This window comes from Alosa sapidissima, chromosome 6 (genome assembly GCF_018492685.1).
Source record: "Alosa sapidissima isolate fAloSap1 chromosome 6, fAloSap1.pri, whole genome shotgun sequence".
In the NCBI taxonomy this organism is placed as follows: Eukaryota; Metazoa; Chordata; class Actinopteri; order Clupeiformes; family Clupeidae; genus Alosa; species Alosa sapidissima.
Window position 1 is genome coordinate 23,284,542 of NC_055962.1, and position 16,891 is coordinate 23,301,432.

General features: G+C 45.9%; 1 protein-coding gene across 5 annotated transcripts in view; it reads right to left on the reverse strand.

Moving 5' to 3' along the window:
- The window catches only part of ches1 (checkpoint suppressor 1), a 42,546-nt gene extending 30,158 nt beyond the window's left edge, over window positions 1-12,388 (reverse strand). Inside the window, exons 1-3 of one of the 5 annotated variants that reach the window (XM_042094264.1) lie at window positions 12,266-12,388; window positions 10,415-10,516; window positions 8,782-8,959 (exon numbers count right to left, since the gene is read on the reverse strand). Coding sequence is in view for 1 of the 5 variants with exons in the window: in XM_042094260.1 (XP_041950194.1) it covers window positions 312-375 (64 nt within the window). In the remaining 4 variants the exon portion in view is untranslated. Of the gene's footprint in view, window positions 1-311; window positions 426-504; window positions 846-1,272; window positions 1,536-8,781; window positions 8,960-10,414; window positions 10,829-12,265 lie in introns of those variants that run through there. The other 4 variants (XM_042094263.1, XM_042094261.1, XM_042094265.1 and 1 more) reach the window with 4 other exon arrangements.
- Between the last annotated feature and the right edge of the window lie 4,503 nt (window positions 12,389-16,891).

The window sequence follows — 16,891 nt, forward strand, 5'->3', positions numbered from 1 at the left end:
GTTTATGTTCTCACTATGCACTGTTCTTTTCAAAAAAGTCAATACATCAACCAGACTTAGGCACTGTGACAGAGACGGTGACGAGTGCTGACACATACAAAGATAGAGAAAGCGAGAGAAAGCACACAGGGAGGCAACGAAAGAATGACAAGAGGAAGAGATGTCAGCAGCGACAGCATATGATTCAACTATAACTGTACATCTAGAATGAGAAACAGGAGAGGGAGAGAGAGGGGGGGGGGGAGAGAGAGGGAGAGAGGGAAAGAGAGGGAGAGAGAGGGAGAGAGTCTGACAGTGAAATGGTTCCTCACGTTTCTCTACAGTGGAGTGAGAGTCAGCCTGAGCCCCTGACTCCACTGTTGCTGTGCGTCTCATCAGATCTGCCTCCCTCAACTAGTTTCCCTCGCTCGTCAGACACAACACACACACACATGCATGCTGATGCGTAAACACACACGCACGCACGCACACACAAAAACACACACACACCACAACTCTACTTACTCTAATCTACCCCGGCTACAGACAGCTAGCGTGTCTCTTAAAGTGTCCCCCAATCACAGAGCAGGACACATGGAATCCGTCCAACTAGAGTCTGTCCAACTCCTGGGTACTTTCAAAAAAGCGGAGAGTTTTCCGTAAAAAGAGGAAGCAAAAAAAATAACAACAAAACCACGAAAAAAACATTAGCTCTAGAGGTGCCAGGTTATGACACTCAAGCTTCTGAAAAAAACCCTCGAGTCTCCTCGGTGTCCACAAGGATCAGCCAGCTACCAGTTAACCAAGATGACTTCTCATATCTGTGTACACACAAAACTGCAGAACCACAACAACAAGCTGACACACTCCCCCCCCCCCCCCCCCCTCGTAAAAAAAGCACAAATCTCTTTTCCCAACACAAGAAAGCAATTCTAGCTTCTCTCTCTCTGACAGACTCACACATACACACACACATCTATGGAGTCAGGAAAAGCACAGGCAAACACACGCAGAAAGAGTGGAGCGGAAAAGTGCTCTCTTGAGTTTAGTGATAACACATGTCCACATTCCTTTGGGCTGGCATTTTTTCAGACTGCCAGCACACACTCACACAGAGACACAGACACAGACATACACACACAGAAACATACACATACACACACACACACACACACACAGAGAAACAGAAAAAGCGTACACACACACACACACACACACACACACACACACTCCCTCCTTTCCCTTCTTTCCCACCTCTCCCCAAAGGCAAGACTCCAAGAAGCAGAAAGTCACCTTTTAATCCTTATCCTCTCAAGGCAAGCCCCTTCCACATGAAGTTCTCTCTCTCCCGCCGATACAACTGTGTGTGTGTGTGTGTGTCAGTTCCCACGACTGTGCCCCTCCATTTCCGCCCAAGCGCGAGTCTTCTTGCAGTGACCACGACGGCAGCTGCGTTCCTCTAGTCTCTCTCTCTCTCTCTCTCACTCACTCACTCACTCTCCACTCTCTCTTTCTCCCTCTCTGTTTCTCTCTCTCTCTCACTCACTCACTCTCTTGTGCGTGCTCTCTCTAGCTCCCTCTCTCTCTCCACTCTCTTCCCTCTCTACTGCTCTCCTGAGTGGAGCTAGGACTGTGTACACTGGAGCTGAGGCAGCCAACACACCCCCCCCCCCTTTCTCCCCTCCCCTTTCCACCACCAATCTCCCACCCCGCCCCCCGATCAGGGAAGACGTGTGCGCTCCCTGGGTCCTAGAGCCCGCCATGTTCACTGAAAGAATGTCATTGTCTGGTCCCTCCGGTATACCTCCACTGTAAGCCAGGAGTGTTTCTCCCTTTCTCTCTCTCTCTCTCTCTCTCTGTCTCCCTCCCACTCTCTTTTCCCTGGAGCGTCAGCAGGTTTCCACGACGATAAACATGCCTGGAGGATCAGACCCAATCAGGCTGTCAGAAACATCAATGGAGGGGCTTCCAAGGACAAAAAGGCTGGAATTAGTGCAGGGAAACAGGGATGGCTGGAGGAATCTGGGGTTGCCAAGGAAATCATGAATTAGGTGACAAGGGGCCAGTTAATCACTCTGCTTTCAAAGTGACATTTCAACCAAAGAACTGGGGTGTGAAATAGGGTGAGACAGCAATATATGATGCACATTATATTTATAAAGCCTCTTATGTCATATAATTGTATACACTAAGCATATGATAATTGTGGATAATTATCTAATGTATGTTACTGTAATACTATGTGATGCCTGTCCTCTGCAGTGCATGATGAACATATTAATCTACCAATTACTTTTGTTGCTGTTGCAACTATTAATGTGTCAGCCGGCCACTCAGGGCCAGATGTACTAACGCGTTTGCGCCCACTTCAGGCGTATTTGTTTCGCAACGTGCGTGTAAAATCATTGCGAGGTATGTACAAACAGGCCGCAATGATGTAAAAGCGCAAACTGCCTGTCGCGTGAGCTGAACATGGCTAATCACGTTTTTCGTGGCATGCATATGCATTCATGGGAGGATCCAGGGGAAAGTGGGAGTTTAGCGTAAAAAGATGGGAGGGGAAGCGTAAAGAGCACCTAATTATATATTCCGCGGTATGTACAAAGACTGCTCCTGAAAAACGTCTATTCTGCGCCTAAATACTTCCGCCTTGTAAAAGCAGGTGTTAATCCAAATTGCAGTTCAATGCGTCAATAAGAGAACCTTTCAAAGACAACAGAATCGCTATTTAGAGCACCAGTTTTGTAAGTATTTGTACTATCAAAAGCAACCTTAACTTTCATTGGCCTTTTGAATGTCTTACTTTCACTTTCACGTCATTCACTTAAACTTTCCTACTTGCTAGATTTGACCAATTTTCCATAGCCTACGTGCAGAAGTACTTTGAGTAAAACTACGGATCTTCATTATCTCCCTGCTTGTTGACATCTTATCATGTAGGCTATGGTATAATTTCCTGATCGCTAAATTCTTTTTAATGTTGTCATCAGTTAACTTCATTCAACTGCGCTTGTATAGGCTCTGCTATTCAGTTGTGGACGTTCGTAAATTGCGTTTATGGGCAGAGAAAGGCAGAGAAAGGCACAGTTTACACTAGTTTGATAAATACGACGGAAACTTGGTACTGACAGCGTTTGCAATCTGCAGTTTGTCCATGACGCTGACAACGCTACGTTCGCAAATGTACGTACATCTGGCCCTCAGTGTTTTCTCTTGTCACTACTCTGCTATATGGAGATCTGGCCCCTACTGCCAACTCTGATAGCCTGTTTCCACTGACAGAGAACCAGCTCCATTCTAGTTCACACTCCTGAATCATTCGGAGCACTTTGACCCAATATAAATCGGTTCGGAACCTGAAAAGTTTGTTCAGAGCTGCAACCAAAATCTAGTTGGTTTTTTTCCTGCGAACCAGAGTGGGCGTGTCTTTCTACAGAACAGAGAGGAAGCAGAGTGAACCAGAGTGAAGTATTTTTTTCGACTGTTTTGACGGGACCACTTTCTTCTCTTCTGTCCATGCATGGAACACCCTCTGTTGATGACGCATCCTTCCATTGACAGCTGGTGGAAATGTGGGCTGGTTCACTAGAACAACCTTCAAATCCTTCAGAACCTTGTTGTGGCCTGAGAGAGAAAGAGAAAATATTTATTTTTGAAAATATTCACAGAGGGAAAGGAAGCTGAACCAATATTCACGGGATGGAAGTCGTTCCGTTTAATGCCAGTGATCTACTTTTGTGTGCCTGGCTACATGATAATAGACTGGTTCTTTTACCAAGTGCAATATGAGTGGTGGAAAATGATGGAGGGAAACATTGACAAAATTCAATTCGAACCAAATGCTTGAGTTCAATTCAGCCAATTATTTAAAAAAAAACCTCACTCAGAAACTACATTGCATTTCTCTCTCACTCTCTTTCACTTTCTCTCCCTGCGTAGGTTCAAAGACATCTTTTGAAATGCCGCTGCGCTATTATTCAAGATTCAGCGAGTATAAAGAAGCGAAACCTGCTCATCCATCAATCATGTTGTCAATCAAGTCGACGTTTTTGATAAGCGGCCCTGGCGAGCCTTCAGCTGAGCTGTGGTGAGTGACGCTGCCGAGCGCTTGGAGGAGAGCGAGGGCAGTGCTGGGTGTAAACTAGCACATGGATCTGGAGGGGGACAAACAGCCACCGAGACGACGCACAACATTACAGGTGAATGACAACAAGGAGTGGAGGAGCGGAGAGCACGAATAGAGTGACAGAAAGGAAGGAGAGAGGGAGTGAGGGATTGGAGAGAGGGCAGTAAAGGGGAAGAAAGAGAGAGACAGAGACAAGGGAGGGAAGAGGAAAAAAGGGAGAGAAGAGATAGAGAAGGAGTAAAAGAGATATGGTGAGATAGAATAAAAGAGAGGATTTAACAGAATAAGAGAAGGAGAGCAAAGGAAAAGACAGGAGAGGAAAAATCAAACAGAAAAAAAACAATGCAAAAAAATAACAGAGAGATACAAAAGTGTAAAAATGTGTAAAATGTGTAAAAATGTTGTATTGTGATTAGAAATGCTGATACAAACGGTATAACAATGCACTGTGGCATTTCACGGTTTAAAAAAATTACAAATGACAAAATAAATAATTCTAGGCCTAAAATACACACATTCTTGTGGAAACTTTTGAGCTTTGTGTCTTGGCAACTTAAGGTCTTCAAAAGCTGAAGAAGACAGAATATGAAGCCTGCTTACATGTGATTTGACATTTAGACTTATTCTCATTTCTCCTTTTATTTTTCGGACGGGATTTTGGTAAAGCACAATTTTAACATATCGATATCTTATTTTTGCTCTAGGAAGGAATACATAAGTTTAAGATACTAGTTTGATTTCAGTCTTATTTTGTTGAATAGGCCATATCGCGAGTGTATTATATCGCATCAAATCGTTAGATGACTGTATCGTTACACAGCTACAGAGAGGGGGGCAGAGTGAGAGAGAAAGAGGGAGAGGGAGGGAGAGAGAGAGGGGAGAGAAAGAGAGGGAGGGAAGGAGGGAGAGAGCACAAGAAACACAGAGAGAGAAAGAGAGAGAGAGAGAGAGAGAGAAAGAGAGACAGGGAGACAGTCCATCCCTGGAAGGCGGCATACTTTCCAGCCACGGCTGAGCAGTCCGCACGGATCGATAGTAATCCCGGCCGCTGGAGCTGTTTATTTTGGAAAGTCTGTGGGGCCCCGGCGGGCGGCTGACTTTTCACACACTCATAAATCAGACCGGGCAGCACACACACACACACACACACACACACACACACACACACCACCCACCGTCACACCAGCCGACACTCCACTGACTCTTACTGCAGGACAGATAGGCAGGTGGAGGGTGGTGGAGGGGGGGTCACTTTCAGACCTCCAGCTCTGTGAGGGAGGAGAGGGCAGCCGGTCAGGCACAGGACCGCATCGGCATGCTCTGTGTCAGCAGGTCCTCCTGGGTACTGGACCCCCCCCCCCCCACCACCACCACCACCACCCCCTTCTGCCCCAGTCCAACACACCTGGGCCCTGGTTCTCTGAGCTCCAGGCTCTTCCCCCAAAGTTCTCTTAAAACTCTCTCTCCCTCTCTCTCTCCCTCTCTCTTTCTTTCTTTCTTTCCATTCTTTGCCTCTGCTCTGCTTTGCTGCAGGTGCTTGGGGATTTTCCATACGAGGAGTGTGCAGTTCACTGGGGATGAAGACAGCTGAACTGCAACTGGTTCACGTTCTTGTGATCTTCTGATGTCATTTCCTGTGGCAAAAAATAAATGGGAAAGCGGTTCCATGTAGGTCCAGCTGTGGGGTTTGCGTAGGTGGTGGACATGGACTCACAGTATATTTTCAGCTGGGCCTCTGCAGTATTAATGTTAAAAGTAGTAAAAACACTTTCTCTGCATCCTGTCTTCTTGCTCTCTCACTCTCACTTTCTTTCTCTTATATTGTTCATTTGCTTTCAGGAATAAAGACGCTATGTCTCTCATCCTCCTCTCTCTCCCTCTCTCGCTCGCCCCTCTGCCCTGAGTTATTCCCCACTGAGAGAGATGAGTCAGTGGGGACAGAAGGAACTCAGGCTCCACACTGCTCTCTCATGGAGGTGATTTAGTGTTCACACCTAGAGACTCACTCACTCACTGTCTGACACACACACACACACGCACACACACACACACACACACACTATCTGTCTGTCTGTCTGTCTGTCTGTGTATACAGCATTTACCATTATGTATACACAGATATATTTAAGTGTATCTGTGTGTGTGTGCGCGTGTCTCTGTTTGTTTGCGCGTGTGTGTGTGTGTGTGTGTGCGTGTGTGTATTGTACAAGTGCGTGCCAGTTACGACGCAGTTGAGATGACGCTGCATCTAGGTTATGCACGAAAACAGCTGGACATCCAAAAGACCATTATTTTCAGACCTCCACAGCAGCAGCTGGCCAGTCACTCCGCCGCTGCATTTTTTCTGCTGTTTGCTCACATTTCACATCCCTTGGCGTATGAGAGTATGCAAACATGTCGGACGGCTCTGCAGGTGCAACTCGGACACCTTCCGGCCGGCACTACCTCGCCCTGTCCATCACTGTCTCTCTCTCTCTCTCTCTCTCTCTCTCTCTCTCTCTCTCTCTCTCTCTCTCTCTGCACTTACAGTGGGAGGCCACTGCACTTTTGAGTTTGGCACTCTTGAGTGCTAGCGGGCCATATGACGTGGCCCTGATGCTCCTGACGTGGGCGCTAGAGGGGGTGGAGGAGTGGAAGGGTGGAGGAGAGCAGGGAGAGGAGCATGCATGCATTCTGAAGGCGCTGCCCCCTTGAGCCAGAGCGGATGGAGGGATTTGGCTTTTATCCGTTACGACAGACTGACGCGCATGGCCCATGCCAAATTTCTCCCCGTTTGAATGCGCACGCTGCCTCATCACGGAGATCCTGCCGCTGTGCTGTGATGCACTCACACACACACCCACACATACACACACTTGCAGACACACACACGCTCCCAAATAAGTGATTATTCAAAGAAATATTATCAATGAAATACACACACACACACACACATACACACACGCAAAACCCACAAACATACACACACACACACATACACACACATACACACGCACAGTATGGCGGTATGTGTTTGCACACTCACACCTTGAGATCTGCAGGAGGGGTACTGTTGCCTCGCAGCGAAAAAAAGATGCACAAAAGCATCTTTTTGTCTTTCAGAAGAACCACAGGAAACGATGACCCACTTAATAGCACAATTTGGAACGCTCCTCTGTGCGCGTAAAAGGCCTCCCATCGCCCGGAGACAAACAATAAACAAAATCAATGAAGAAGGAAAGAGCAGACAGTGCTTCTGAGGAGCCTCAGTCGGCGTGCGTGCTGACACGCGTGAGAGTGTGTTCGCGTCTGTGTGTACGCGTGCATGCGAGCACGTGCGTGTGTTTGTGGTATGTGTGTGTGTGTGTGTGTGTGTGTGTGTGGTGCATGTACATAGTGCAGGAGTAGGTGCATGTGTACGTGTGAGTGTGTGTGTGCGTCCGTGTGTACGCGCACATAAGCGTGTGTATGTGTGTGTGTGTGGTATGTGCATGCATGTACATAGTGCAGCAGTAGGTGCATGTGAATGTGTGTATAGATGAGTGTATGCATATGAGTGTGTGTATGTGTATGTATGTACAGTATGTATGTGTGTGTGTGTGTGTGTGTGTGTGTGTGTGTGTGTGTGTGTGTGTTGTTTGATGTGTGCATTTGTATTATATGACTGTGTCTTATGTATAGTGTAGATGTTTGTGTGTGTGTGTGTGTGTGTGTGTGTGTGTGTGTGTGTGTGTGGTGGTCTAAGAACAGGAGTATTGATAATTATGACTTCCATCTGCCATGATGGGCTCACAGTGGGAATGGCGCGTGGGCCAATCTAGGTCACAGCCAGTAACTGCCGAGCCTGATGTCATCCGCTGTTTGTTTACTTGTTTGTTTTTGTTGTTTGTTTCCTTTTCCCTCTTTCATTTGGTGAACACTCAAATACTTATGTACCCTTTTTTTGTGCATGAGCTAACATTGTCGGCCAGGAATCTAAACAGAGGCCTTAAATGAGTTGGCCACACAAGATTCTTCATCTGGTCAGCGACCGCTGGGCAAATGGACAGTAATCATTGAATTAACGTCTACACAGCTCAGCTGAACTGGTTGGTCACCTCTTGTTCTTTGCACATGGTGATGAGTTAGGATGGAGTGCATCACAGTACAGTGCAATTGGTTTATGTGGCATGTGTTTCCTGAGAAAACACCATTACCTAATACAATTGGAGCTGGCTAATTTAACAGCCTGATTCACACACACTGTACACAAAACAAGCAAACATGAACAACATCTCACACGTACTGACCGCGAAAATATATTTGAGTTATACCAAGTTAGTGTGAAATAATCAGTTGCAGTTTGGTCTCTTGTGGTGCAACAAAACAATTTGGTATGAATGCAAGCCCTCACAATACGCCACAACACACACGCATGCAGTCACACAAGAATAATGTACAATTATGCAGTCACACAACAATAATGAAGGCACATGCAGTCACACAACACACAAACATGCAATTACACCACATTAACATTTAGTCAAACATACAACAGTGACACTCAAACATATAGTCACACAACAGTGACACACAAACATACAGTCACACAACAGTGACACACAAACATACTGTCACACAACAGTGACACATAAGCATACAGTCACACAACAGTGACACACAAGCATGCAGTCACACAACATGGGTGTTTGACTCACAGAAATCCAGAGACTGTTAGCAGGAGAGAGGTCCCTCACTCTCTCCCACATGACCTCGCAGGCGGCCACATCACAGTCTGAGCCAATCAGACGCGGTGGCACTTGACCTTGGTGTCAGCGAGGGAGCAGTAGATCAGCCTGATCTTTTCTTCTGAACGGCCGACTCCATTGCGCCCGCCTGACCAGCAGTGACAGGCAACGCGTTAGTCTCCTCTCCTGTCCATGACAGACAGGAGGACAGTGCAAACACACATACATGCACACACGCACTCACTTACTCACACACACACACACACACACACACACACACACACACACACACACACACACACACACACACACACATTTCCATTCCATGTGCTAAACTAATTTAACATATACACATATACAGTGTTCTGATTTAACAAGACAGAACTAGACAGGTAGACAAATAAACAGAGAGCTGGAGAGAGCACTAGAGTGATTGAGGGATAGAGAGATAGAGACAGAAAGATAGAGGATATAAGAGGCCACTCCTGATCACCAATCAATAGGGGGTCATTGATTGTCACTGGGTTTTGAATGTAGCCACCATGCCATTAACCCTGCTGTCCTCTCTGTGAAGGCATTACCTTAGGGTGCCATCATCGATTTGAGGAGGCCTTTCACAAAAGTAAAGCCGTTCACACAGACCGGATCATTTCATTTAATATCATTCCATTTCCCTCAACAGTCTCTGTCTATTAAAAAGGCAATATGTCGCTAATAACCATGTGATAATTCGGCACGCCATAAATTATTACAGTGCTTTGGGAAGGGGTACTGACAATATGCTGCGTCTGAGAAAAAAAATGAACATTAGGTGACATGAACGCAACAGAGTGTGGCAAGTCATATAGCTTATAATACAAAATATGCCATTTTACTGTAAATGCAGGTGTAGCAGGTCAAAAAGTGACGCGGTCATGATTTTCTAGTTCTGCTTGACAGTGTGGCCATTGTGGCTTTGTCCTCAGTGATGGAGTGATGAGAGAAGCAGAGACTGAGAAATACAGAGAGAGAGAGAGAGAGAGAGAGAGAGAGACATGTGTCCCCAGACAGAAACAGTGACAAAGATGTAATGAAAGACAGAGAGGATGAGAGAGAGAGAGAGAGAGTTGGTAGGGGGAGACAGAGAGAAAGACTGAGAGACAGTCAGGTCAAAAGAGATAGAGGTAAGGCAGGAGAGAGAGATGGAAAGAAAGAGATAAATGGAGATGGAGAGAGAGGAAGAGGATGGTTAAGACAGAGAACGTGAGATATGAAGAGGTAGGCCACACATAGAGAGAGAGAGAGAGAGAGAGATGGCGAGAGAGAGAAAGAGATGAAGACATTGAACAAAAGAGAGGGCTGGACAGCTCTGGCCATAGAGAGGTCAAGATGGAGTGAAAGAAAGAGAGAGAGAGAGAGAGAGAGAGAGAGAGAGAGAGAGAGAGAGAAGGAGTCATGGAGATGGAGTGATGAGGGATGTGTTTGGGCAGCCCCACTCAGCCAGCATTACTGGGGAGCTCACTCAGCCTCTGATGCCTCTACACCACACCCCGCCACACCACACCACACACCACACCAGCCACGGAGAGCTTTGACATTAATGTGAACAAATAAAAAGAGCAACCAAATGAACGCCGCTCGTTTGCTCCTGCAGCCGGGCAGCACAACCATCGCTTTATTCTCTCCCTTGTCCGGTCAGATCTGTTTCAGCATGGGCCTCCGATGTCTGCGGAAGAGACGAAGGCTTCACCAATGCCCTTCAAAACACAGAAAGCGAGAGAGAGAGAGAGAGAGAGAGGACACAAATGTGTCCGACAGCGGAGAAAGAGTGCGATTTACTGTAGCACTTATTGGATTGGATCTATTGAGTCCCTTATTGACTTATCCGAGCGTAATGCAGTGGCGGGATTAAGGAGTTAATAAGATGATGGCACTTTGTCTGGGCCAGCACCCCACGGATATGAAGGCAAGATGCAGCAGTGGCAACGATGACTTCCTCGGTCGCTACCGTGCGTTATACCCCAGATACAAGAAATAAGTATTTTCTGATTGGCTATAGCAGGTGGCTATTAACTCTGTATAACCGGGACGGGACACCTATAAAGTAGATCCGGTAATTGTGTGGTAACAAAGGGCCAGAAAGCAAACTGTCAGTGGAGGCCTGTCAGTGGGGTTCAGGTTCAGACATGTAGGCCAGCAGGGCGCTCAGTCCTCAAGTGGGAGGATTTTCTGGCCGAGAGGGGCAGGCAGAGATAGGGATTTTCACTCAATGAATTATCAGAAGATATTTTGCTGGCAGCTGTGGGTGACATTCTCACAGTTGTGCAATCGCCTTTTGTCAGCAAAATACCTCTGAATGCTTACTTTGAAATGTGTCCTCCTCACCAGTCTGGCATTTGGTACACGGAGCCTTGTCTAGGAGGTTTATTGTACTTTTCATACTTTACAGACACCTAAATGGTAAGCCATACCGTGTGTAAAAAGTGTTGAGAATTTGAAAAATGTGTTGTACAATTGAACTTTTCTTATACTTTCACTGGGGTTAATCTGTATATTTGCCACAAGCAACATGTATGGGCAAAATAGTAATCCAAAAGCTAATTTCCATCGGTTTACATAAATTAAGTAGGTCACTTCCTGTAAACCGATGGCAAAGACCCGGCTTCCTGAAAATTAAGAATGTCCTGACATTTTTCATCTTCTTTTCAATACACAGTTGACAAGTTTGGGCTGGAGTCAACTTGCTCTCCCTGTTCTTAAAAGAACAAACAAGTAAATCAACAATGTATAATGCTACTTGCCTCCAGGGAGGGAATTGCCTTAACTGTCATTTCAAACCTTTGATTTCAAACACCTGTAGCTTACTTTTTTACTTAAAAAAATGAAAGAATAAAAAAACAGGCCTACCCTACAGTATCAGTGTGTCGCTCAGTATGAAACCTAATTGTGTATGACTCGTTTAGACATGTTTTTACTGATAAGAATGAGAGCTGGGGTAGGCCTTAACACATATCCTGGTTTGGTGTTGACTTCTACATAGATCTGAGAAGCTCTATGGTGGCATAGGCCTATTAATGAAATGCCCCTTAATGAAACAGCTAATAACGCCAGATATGACCCAATGTCATGGTAACAGGGTATCCACCACGCTCATCAGGTAGCTAGGAAAAGCCTATAGAGTACTTACATGAAGTGCACACTGCACACACACACACACAGAAAAAAAAAACAGTTCCAGTTTCCAGTTTTTTCTAAGGTTAGTGCTGGCTAAGAGGAATATTATTTATGTTGTGAAACTCTGTAACATAAACTGAGAGCAGTGTTGTTTAAGAGTTTTCGAGTTCTGTCTCACCCGCCTTCAACAACTGCTACAGAGGTTTTAACATGATGAATATCGTTTTTACATTTGCGCGAACAAATGACATTTGGAGCCGCTGCGCCGGCTTTAATCACTAGTTTCACACTGCAAACCCACCAGAGAGCCAAACCTCAATCCCAGCTCACCCATCCGCGGTTCTCTCCAGCGCCGTGGCAGAGTGATATAATTAGATTGGAAATTACAGAAAGTTACAGGGAGCTAAATCCCCGTGGATCGCGTGGCTAAAAATGTCTCACCAACGCCAGTGGATGTATCACCATAGCAACAACCCTCTTCTGCACTCTATTTTCAGGGGGAGGGCGAGAGCAGAGAAAAACGCAAACATCGCTATTTTGGCACTGAAAGCGATACATTATTCAAGTGCAGGGGTGAAACTTCTGTGAGACCGTTGGTGCCTTGTATGCAAAGGTTGCGTAACTGAGGCAGTCGCACAAGGTAAAGGTGAGCAGTAGTATCAACATTAAAGGAGGCAAGTCGAGGGTTTCCTCATGTAAAGCTATTACAGCACCAGGAGAAAATGACGTAGGCCAGCCCACTGTTAGGCTATAGCCTAGGCCTAAGGCAAAGAAAGAATACCCTTGACAACCGAGAATACATTGATTTATATATAGCTAATATCTTTTCATATTAGGAGACTTTTATTTCTTACAGTCAGCACCTTTCAGCAAACAATTCATACAATTTGTTTGCTGCACATGATAGGCTACTTGTAAACCAGCTTCCAAGGAGACTTTGTGCACATCTAAAGCCAAATAAAAACAAAAGATAGGACATTAAACTTTGTACAATAACACAAGCAGAATTCATCATGTAAGTTCATCATGCCGGGCCCTGAAGATAAGAATAAGTGAACATAGGAGTAACATCAGAAACAACAATGAAAAGAGCCCTTTGGCGGTTCACTTTAACCAATCAGGACATCCACTCTCAACCTTAAGATTTATAGGGATAGAACATGTAAAACAACATCGCAGAGGAGGAGACACACACAACCTGCTTCTAAAAAGAGAGGCCTTCTGGATCCACCACCTGGGAACTTTGGCCTCAAGGGGGCTCAATGAAGATTTGGACATTAGACCCTTCCTCTAATATTGACTGTGAACAACATTTGCATTGATTACTGAATTTTACATGATGAACTCTTTTTAAATCTATTTATTGTAGATGATTGTATCTTCAGACATATGCTTGTGTTTGTACAAAGTTTAAGGTTCTATCTTATGTTTTTATTTGGCTTTAGTCACGCCACAAGCTTGCATGCTGTACCTGCAAGGGTTAATGAATCACTGAGCTGACTCCTCCCCTCTAGACAGGTGATTTAGATCATGTACCAAGCCTGTGTTTGCAAGTGAATCTGAGGAAGACCGCAAGGTCGAAACGTCATGTGCCAAATGAGAAAATAAACTCAACAAAAGAATACCAAGGAGTGTGCGAACTTTTTTCCTAAAATACATAAACCAGCACCATTATAATTTATCATCCTTACCCTCATCTACTTCATGCTGTCTCACGCACACTCACGGGACTCAAGTAAATTTGAATATGCTTACATTCACACAAATGGAGAGAGAGAGATGCACATAGGTACGCACATATCGGCTGCACACACATGCGCACACATGCACACACACACACTTCCAGCTGGGCATGCTAGACAGGGAAGGGATCTGACATAGTGATAGTGCTCTCCCAGCAGCACACACCTCCCTCCCTGGGAGCTGATGGTAGAGCATGGATCTCTCTCTATCGATCTGCTGCATAAATCACTTATCTCTTTCCCAATGTGCTCCATCACAGACTGCATTTTAGCACTCTCTCTCTTTCTCTCTCTCTTCACACATGGCTGCAGCCAGACCAAGCAGTGAGTGGCCAGAAATATCCTTAATACATGCAGTGCAATTCAAATCGTGCCAGGGTGTCATACAACAGGTGTGCAGGGTCTTATACTGTAATTTTGGTGATAAACGCTCATCTCACGCTTGTCAAGGGACCTTATTTTCCTGTCTGTGCCTTCACACGTGCCTGCCAAATTGAATTTGGTACTCCACTGAACTGTTGCTCTGCCTCATCTGAGAGAACGCAAGAGCAGTGATTGTGATTAAACCTCTTAGGGAAAATAATTCACCTCACTACATCATCATGATCATCATGTTTTTGCTATGCATCGCCTAAACTATGTAGGACATTCACATATCAGCTCAGGATTACTTCTCGAGCCAGGTGATCCTAATGATTCATGGTCTGTTTAGTGGTTTTCCATATGGCTTTGGACTCGCATATTCTACCATTAGCCAGGCTTATTGGTAGTATAGAAAATCTTGGATAGTGTGCCTTTAAAGGGACACCAGGCAAGCCTGATGCTTTTTCTCTACAAAACTCCCCCTCTCTCGGTCTGAAGCTCTTTTCCTTTTCTTTGCGTCTTCCGTCAAGGGTTTTTGCTGCTTCTTCGCCGGCTCTGCCATTATACACACGTTTGCAACAATCTCTAGCGTTTTGTTAGCCTGCCTCTGTGCTGTAAACTGATCCTGCTTCGGCGGGTAGGATGCACCGAACTTGCAAGTGGGATATTCTTCCTACAGGCAGTAGGGGCAGGCGAGAGAGCCTTCATTCGCCCCGTAATGAGTCATTTAACCATATACCGACTTACGAATATGATTAATTAACACGAAAACGTTGCCTGGTGTCCCTTTAACAGAGATTTCCAAAGTCACAGAAATACCAGGAACCAATCACAACCACTTATCGGTGGGCCAATGACAGACAGAGGCGCACTGTTAGCTTTTGTACACAACCAATGGCTACACTGATGTTGTCAGTAGGTCTACAACATGGATGTGTATTTTCTGTGAAATTAAGCAGCCTAACAAATGCATTTAAACCCTTCATTTACAAGACAGATGTGTTTGCCGCAAAGCTTAATTTCATTGCTGGTTATGCCTCTTGGAAATCGAAAGTGAATTGATAGGGTGTCAGCCAGGCTACCACTATCCCTCAAAACTCAGCATACCCTCTCAATGGCAGTACGTCACAATACACACACACACACACACACACACATCAAGATGAAACACAAGCACTGGCAGAGACAGAGGCCACCACCGTATCAAAAGGCTGCCTCCCATCCTCCCATGTATGCAGTAGCCAGCCCTATATAACCCCTTTTCCCCAGGGGAATCACTACTGTGTGACGCTGACATATAAACAAGCCTGGGCCAACTGCATTCACACTCCAGTGTAGACCCACACACACCGACGACACATGACTCGCATCAGCCCCCCAGTTGGCTCGCCCATGGCTTGCAGATCAAAGAGCGGGCAGCACCGGCAGACAAGGCGTCGGGCCGGCCCATGGGAGGCCACCGCGGGAACGCTGGCGGGCTGGCGGGCTGGCTGGCAACTGAATCACAGCCGACAGTATTAAGTGACACTTGGCTTCTCCTCTGTCAGCGGCCCCAGAGAGGGGAGGTGACCCGCCACTAAAACGTGGCGCTGTGGTTGGCCAGATCGCTGACTTGCTCCTCCAACCGTTGCACCACGGCCATGCTGGAAATGGAGATGTTGAGGATGAGAACGTTTTATCTTTATATGAGCCAATGTGTTTATGTCTTGGCCCTTTTTTCTTGTTTTGATGTATTTGTCAATGTTTGTTTCAAACAGAGAACAGAGAAGAGAGAAAACACAAGTCCCATTGGAGCATCAGTTGAAAATGAATGAAAAAAAAAAACAATTCAATAGCCTACACAGGCTTTGAAAACTGTTGAGCCTTTTACTGTGTGTGTTTGTTTTGTCTGGAGCTTGACCTCCAGAAGGTTAGATTACAGCTTCCCGACACCTCTGTGGCATTATATTTCAGTAAATGCCCCCTGCCTCCCCACCCCTGCCACTTATCTAGCTGACAGTATAGCGTGGGGTTGTGTGCGGTTCTAGATGGCTGATGGCGTTATTATGAGTCTGATGATGCCATGGGGCTCCGGTGCTGTTTGCTCTCCCTGATCTGAACAAACGCTCCTATGATGGAGGTATCAGCAGCGGGCAAGCTTTGACTGAATTAATTAGCCAAGTGGTGATTGAGTGCCGTGCTCACAATTGGAAAGCAAAGCCACATGCAGATGAGGGGGTGGGGGGTGTATGGAAAATTATTGGCTGGAACTCTTCAAACAAGATAATTTATCAGCAGCTGGAATATGTTGGTGAGGACAAACAAATGCTGTAATCACCAAGACAGAAAATATGAGCCAAACCTCCTTGCAGTTTCGTTGCCAACATGCAGCAAATCGTTAGAAGTGCAGGCACACCACTGAGAATTGGTGTGGTAACTTAAAATGTTTTTTTTCTCTAACTTTGAAAAAGTAATCAACACCTAACCCTCCCATTCTCTCTCCTCACTCTGCATGGTTCTCCTTTCTGCTTTCTCCTCGGCCTCTTTGAGTGTCCATCATTCTTTTAATGCACCCTGTGATGTATCCCCTCTCAGACCTCTCAGAAACTATAATGGCCTTCGCAGTGGGGGAGAAAATGAGGACTGGTGGTCAGCTTATCTTTCCCCCCACTGCAAGATGGTCTTTCTCAGTCACTGGGTCTCTCCTCTCCCTCACTCTCCTCTCCTCCTCTCTCCCTCGCTCCTCTCTCCCTCTCCCTCGCTCCTCTCCTCCCCTCTCCCTCCACTCTTCTTCTCCCCATCTGGATTAGAGCAGCAGTTCTGATTAATGCCGTGTCCGGCCG